This window comes from Nelumbo lutea, chromosome 8 (assembly GCF_056320005.1).
Source record: "Nelumbo lutea isolate HS-2025 chromosome 8, American lotus-T2T, whole genome shotgun sequence".
NCBI lineage: Eukaryota > Viridiplantae > Streptophyta > Magnoliopsida > Proteales > Nelumbonaceae > Nelumbo > Nelumbo lutea.
Window position 1 is genome coordinate 42253374 of NC_142691.1, and position 6438 is coordinate 42259811.

Consider the following 6438-nt stretch of genomic DNA (forward strand, 5'->3'; position numbering starts at 1 on the left):
TATATTTTATATGCATGTATCAGAGATCATTTCTCATGATAAAACTATATATGAGTGCTTTGTCTTACTAATTGAAACACAGCCTTATATTTTACAATACAGATCTTGAAGATTTGGATGGTGATGAATGCACTGAAGTACTATTGGACAGAACACTTTGCCTAGAATCAACAAAAGACATATAATATTTATTTGTTTATTACAAGTTCATTCGTTATGGACAAAATTTGTATTGTCGGGACTTTCCCATTATCAAATTCATAGAAATTTCTTGTAACCAATCAGAAAGTTAGAGCTTACGTACTTGGCAGAGAACCCTTTTGATTTTCTAGTTTCTTTTTTATTTTTACTCAAGGGAGCACATGCAAATGAGAGGATCAAGACATATACAGTGAATTTTTTACTTAATAAGAAACCAGATTTAAATATAAAATAAGAGAGGTTTGAACGATACATTGAAGCTATACCCATTTCTTCTGACGCCATTTTTCTCCTTTTTAAAATGGAAACACGTGCAATAGTGTGGTAAATAATTTTAATGATTCAGTTTTCTTTATTACAAGGGATTCTTTTTCTAATATCCAATCAATAAATTAGTTACCAAAGTCAAAGATAAGCAGAAGACTATATTCATTTGGTGTAAGAAGAACCCAAATACATCCACATTGATTCTTTTTTTTAACATTAATTTCTCTTTCTTTCCACAGTTTGGTTTCTTCACTCTCTACCTAACTAGTTGAGAAGGATGTTCAAAAGTTAAAACAGAAGGTAAGTATTTATTAAAAAAATTAGAAGCTGTTGGCATCTTCAAAACCCAACGGTCACTGAACAGGAGAACAAAAGACCAAAGTTGGTTACACTGAATCCATCAATCCAATGGTATATTTTAGACCATTTTTTTCTTCTATGCACTTCAGCTTGTCTTGCTTATACATTAGTATATGGTTCAACGTTTTTCTCCTCCTCCTCTTTCTCTTCCCAAAACTTCCCTTAGAGTCCGAGAAGAACGTAGTAGAGTATTGTTATGGGTAGTGCAATCAACATTCCAAAAATGACCCTGCAACAAAGGGAATATTTCAGTTCCAAAACGTGGTGTTTTATGGAAATTGCAAGATTCTTTATGAGCAGTCGTGTCTTTTTTTTTTAATAATATATATAAATATAACTTACGCAGTGCTCAGTATGTCTGGATGAACATTATATTCTTTTGCAAACACAAAGGGGACAATCCCTTGGGGAAGAGCGGCCTGTAACATGAAAGAAAGACTATTAAGCTTAAAGGGTTTTTTTTTTTATTTATAGGCCTTTTTAGGGTTTAGGGTTTACTTAGGCTGTGCTTGGTTGCAGTGCAAATTTATTTGCACTAGTACAAATGCATGGAGTGCAAATGAAAAAAGAAAATGCAATTTCTCATTTAACTTTGTTTTGGGTTTTTACTTTATTCTGATCCATGTCTTAATTTACTTCATTTGTACTGCAATCAAATAAAATAATAACTAAAATTTGAAACAAAAATAGGTCAGAATTTCTACTCAAATCATTTGCACTGTCATAAAATTAATTTGTGTTGCAACCAAACACAGCCTTAGGATTTAATTCTGTATATACCTGAACAATTGCAACATGCAACAGAACGCCCTTAACACCAATAGTGATTGAAGTCGCTGCCATTACTGCTGGTCCTGTCAAAAACCTAACGGCCATGGAAAATGTGGCTACAGTTTTTCCACAAGCTATGATTTTTGGTTGCAGAGCCATGAACAAGCCTGTCCAAGAAGCAAACAAGATTGAACTGTTTTAATATCTAATAATACATGGTTGTTGTAACCAAAATGTTAAATTGGTTATAACAAAATACCTAGACTAAACATAGCCATCCCCAGACCAGCATTAGATAATATGGCTATCGACCCACTCACGATTGAAGGCATTTGAATGTTCCATCTGTCAAACAAATTAATGCAAAGTATTCAAATTACAAATAAAGATATCCAGCATTCAGCAGCATGTTAGGACATTGTTTGGATGAGAAAGAACAAGGAAGGAAAAAGAAAGCATGATAAAGGATTGGGGAGATGAGTAGAGTGGGGATACAGGAAAAGAAATGTAATAAAGATGAAGAAGATTCCTGGGTTGGGTCTTAATATATTTTAGTAAGGTTGAGTTTGGAAGGTGTATAAATGTAAATATGTAGAGTGCAAAATTTTATATTTTATATTATTTTGTATGTATTTATCTTGTACATATTTGCATTTGTACTCTTTCTAAACTAAGCCTAAAGAGATAATTACTAAAAGGGTATTTTTTTAATTCCTTATATTCTAAGTAACTGTTCTTTCTTTTCCTTATTTCTGTAGTTAGGCCCACTAAAGTCCTAAATCTATTTAGTAGGCTAGTAGAAAAAAAAAAGAAGAAATCCTATCCCACTGTGTTATTTCAATATTTTATCAGTCATTAAAAATGTTTTTTGATATTCTTTCTCTCTATTAATATGAATTAAATTTTGCTTATTAGATTCATGTATCAGAAACCCAAATAGACAAATAATTGATTAAATAAAATTAGGGAAAATTCCCGATTAGTACCCTATACTTTGGGTCTAATACCTCTTTGGTTCTCAAACTTTAAAATGCGGCAATTTAGTACCCGAACTTTCAAAACGTGTCAATCCAATACCTACCGTAAACTAGCTGTTAATCAGGCGCCGTTAAATGGCCTTTGAAAAATACGCAGATGCCTTTCGGGTGTCATCTAATATTTTTTTTATCAACCATCCAAACATTAACAAAAAATTAACAATTCTAAAACCTTGCCTCTTTTATTCAAGAAAGTTTGGGTCCAAAATGCCTATTAAGACGTGACCCCAACATTTTTGAATGAAAGAAGCAAGGATTTGGGATTGTTAATTTTTTGTCAATATTTGGATGGTTGATAAAGAAAATTAGATAACACTCAAAGGGCATTTGTGTCTTAACGGTTGGTTAATAGCTAGTACGGTAAGTACTGGATTGACATGTTTTGAAAGTTCTGGTATTAAATTATCGCATTTTATAGTTTGGGGACTAAAATGACACTAAACCCAAATTACAGGGTAGTAATAGGAAATTTTCCATAAAGATAAAAAAAAAATAATTAAGGGAAAAGAAAACATATTTTAACTTTGTAAAAGATACCGAAATGGACAAATAAAGAGAAAACTAATTCGGTGAGGTCTCCCAAACGACAATAACAATCAATAGAAGGACTACGGAGTGTCTAAATAGCCATTTCAAAAACAGTTGGGCACAGAGGTTGAATGTAAAAAGGATCCTTAGTGGGTACATGTTTCCATTGGAGGAAAATTATTATATAAGGATTTTATTCTACTATGCTTAGTTGTAAGTGAAAATTTAAAAATGTCCTGATGGGTAGATTTTCCATTAGTAAACATTGTCTGAGATTTTATAGGAGTACCTGAAAGATATGAGGGACCACGCTAGCCCAAAGAGACTTGAGTAAGTGTTTGGATTCCTTATAAGCTTCCTCCAAACCATGATAAGTATGAGCCTGGTCATAACACTTGCAGGGGGCATCTGGTGTTTCTTTTCACCCTCTCCTCCCAATTCAACCTTCTTCTCTGTCAAATGGGGTGATCCAGAGGCCTGATTCTTGGGACTATCTTCTATGTCAAACTCTCTATCTCCCCCCATTTTTGTAAGTGGGCTATCATTTTCATTGAAATCATGCATACCTATATCATACACCATATGAAAATTTTCATCAGGAAATTAATTAAAAGAAAGAAAACCATGATTTAATTCAAAGTAGTTAATTTCTATTGTGACACAATAAACAGATTATATTTGAGAGAGAGAGAGAGAGAGAGAGAGAGAGAGAGAGTTACTGTACCTCTTGAAGCAGCTATTTCTTGTTGAAGAACAGCCTTTGAAGAATCAAGCACTCCAAAATCTGTAGAAGCAACTCTATTATTAACGGCATTTCTGAGATTTCCTTCTGAGACAGGAGATGCACTTGAGCTCCAAACAAACATATGGAGTTCCTTATTATTAGGCGCACCGCCTCCAGCTTCCTTCTTCTTGGCGCCACTGGTTGTCCCTGAAAACATTGGGTTCGGAGGTGGGTAAGAAGAAGACAGTACTCCATTGAAGAGCTCGCCACTCATGCTCCTCCCTCCTTTCCTCTTCCCAGACCTCATCATCTCCTCTTCAAAATTCGAAGTCCTCGGCGTTGCCCCTCTCGAGGACTGCAGGGAATAAACATCCCCAGAGCCACCTTGACAACTGTTTGTGTGACTGTTGCCGTGCTTTGGACTTGGCATCTTACTTGCAAACATGGCGTAGAAGTCAGTCTGGTTGAAGCTTGAAGCCCTTGGCGTTGGCTCTCGGGACGATTGGACCGAGTAGATCTCCATACCAGAGAGGTTGGACGCTCTTGGGGTCATCGAAATTGAATTTAGCCCATGTGATTTGTTGTAAGAAGATGTCACCGACGTTGTGGTTGATCTCCTGACGACCACATGGAGCTTCCCGTCGTCTCCAATCTCAGCGTCGGCCAGCAATGGCTCCCGACCATTCAGTGAAGCGACGTCAGAGTCAACCCTGAAGGAAGTGATGGAGCCAGCAGTCTCTGGGAACTGCTCTCCGATGAGGAACTTTGCACCTCTGTATTCAAACATGAAGAGCATAAGAGTGTACCAGATCACACTCTGCAACACCACAATTTGCACCATGAGACTCCCAGAGAACTCTCCATACATGGCCTTAAGGAGGGGAATGCCCATGACAAGAGTGTTGGGGAGAGTGGAAAGGGAGAAGAGGGTGATCATCCATTCCAGGCTGCCATTCTCGCTGAAGGCCTGCCAGAGGAATAGAGCAAAGAGGATGACAATCTTTTGCAGAGAGTCGGCAGCGATGAAGCGGTAGTTCATGGCATAAGGATTGTTACTGGAGATGAAATGGAAGGAAAGGAGGGGGACGGCGAAGACTGCCACAAAGCGATTGATGCCGGAGCACTGATCGGGGGTGAAGATCTTCCACCACCGAACTGAACCATAGGCGAGGATCATAGCAACATAGAGTGGTACAATTGCTGCTAGCACATCGTAGATGTCCTTGCCGGTGATCATGGTTGCTGCTGGAGGGACAGGGACAGTTGTGCAGTATTACTCTTGTAGCTTTATAATGTCAAAACACAGACTAGTCCACGAGATAATAAACTGTTCCAAAATCAAGGAAAGAACAAAGCTTAATAGAGAGAGAGAGAGAGAACTGAAGAAGGAGTGGTTACATATACAGTCAGATACTCTTTTGAGTGAGCTCTGCTCTCTGCTGCAACGCATTCTGTAACCGGCTAAAAAAAATCATATAACAAATTCTGTGAACTGAAGCTGTATTGCTTACCATAACGACAGGTACAGGCGTAGATGTTAAATCCATCTCATCAAACAATCAAAAAATTTTCACAAAAACAAGAAGCGTCTGCGTGGCCTTGTCATTCACCGTAAAAACAGATTTTAACGGCAGGAGACACAGATGACAGATCCGGACGCCATCTGGTTACAGAGATATGCCAAAAAGGGTTTTCTTTTATTGGTTTTCCCCATTATGGTTTTTATGTTTTTTCTATTTATATCATTCTTTAATCTTTATCCATCAAAAAGGATTAACTATAAGATTTTATTATTTCAGACACGCCACATGCCCCAACTCATGCAACCAACCTATTGTCCATGTGCAACCGCCAACCAGTAGTACTGTAAGGGCATGCTGCCATGCCGTTAATCCTTTTTTGAAATATATGCAAATTAATTAATAATTTTGTTGTAACCCCACCCCACTTTTCCTCTTTCACTATTGCTGAATAGAGGTATACGTGTACATGTGGGTCCGCTTTTGTGAGACGTGCCATGGTGCATGATAGCAAGGTTTTTAAAACCGAACTGGTCAGGGTCCGGTTCTCGGGTCGAATGATTCAATCGTTCAATTCGAATGAATGGCCCGTTTTGATAAAAATAATTAAAAAAATAAAAATGATCAAAACTGTTGGACGGTTCGAATGATTTGATTGCCTGAATTAGTAGTTTGCTGAACAAATCAATGGTTTTTGGTGAAATAACGGTTTTGGGGTAAAACGGAACCGATCACATGAATTCATAATCTTATTGGTATAAAAACATATGCGACAATTCAGTTCCCGAACATTGAAATGCGACAATTCAGTTCCCGAACTTTTAAAATATGTTAATTCAATACCTGCCATTAACCAGCTTATTAACCAGCTGTTAAGTGACATTTGAAAAGACATAAATGCCCTTCAAGTATCATATAATTCTCTTTATTAACCATCCAAACGTTGACAAAAAATGAACAGTCCCAAATCCTTGCCTCTTCTATTTAAGAAAGTTTGGGTCACCAAAATGCCCACTGAGACGTAATCCCA

At 37.1% G+C, this 6438-nt stretch overlaps 1 protein-coding gene across 2 annotated transcripts; it reads right to left on the reverse strand.

The window, feature by feature from the left end:
- Positions 1-605: 605 nt before the first annotated feature.
- Positions 606-5401, reverse strand: LOC148843915 (auxin efflux carrier component 2-like). 2 transcript variants are annotated; one of them, XM_088958637.1, is made up of 6 exons: positions 3889-5401; positions 3454-3730; positions 1859-1944; positions 1609-1766; positions 1171-1247; positions 606-1057 (listed from the first exon to the last, which is right to left on the reverse strand). In XM_088958637.1, the coding sequence occupies exons 1-6, from the start codon at positions 5123-5125 to the stop codon at positions 991-993; spliced, it is 1902 nt and encodes a 633-aa protein (XP_088814763.1). In that variant the 5' UTR covers positions 5126-5401; the 3' UTR covers positions 606-990. The 2 variants fall into 2 exon arrangements, with proteins under 2 accessions (XP_088814763.1, XP_088814764.1); XM_088958638.1 differs by lacking the exon at positions 1171-1247.
- Between the last annotated feature and the right edge of the window lie 1037 nt (positions 5402-6438).

Coding starts and splice junctions, on each gene's coding strand:
- LOC148843915 (XM_088958637.1), bottom strand. CDS start 5,125: ATGATCACCGGCAAGGACATCTACGATGTGCTAGCAGCAATTGTACCA. Junction 1,767..1,858: donor GATGGCTATGTTTAGTCTAG/GTATTTTGTTAT, acceptor CTTCTTGGACAG/GCTTGTTCATGGCTCTGCAA. Junction 1,058..1,170: donor CCAGACATACTGAGCACTGC/GTAAGTTATATT, acceptor CCTTTGTTGCAG/GGTCATTTTTGGAATGTTGA.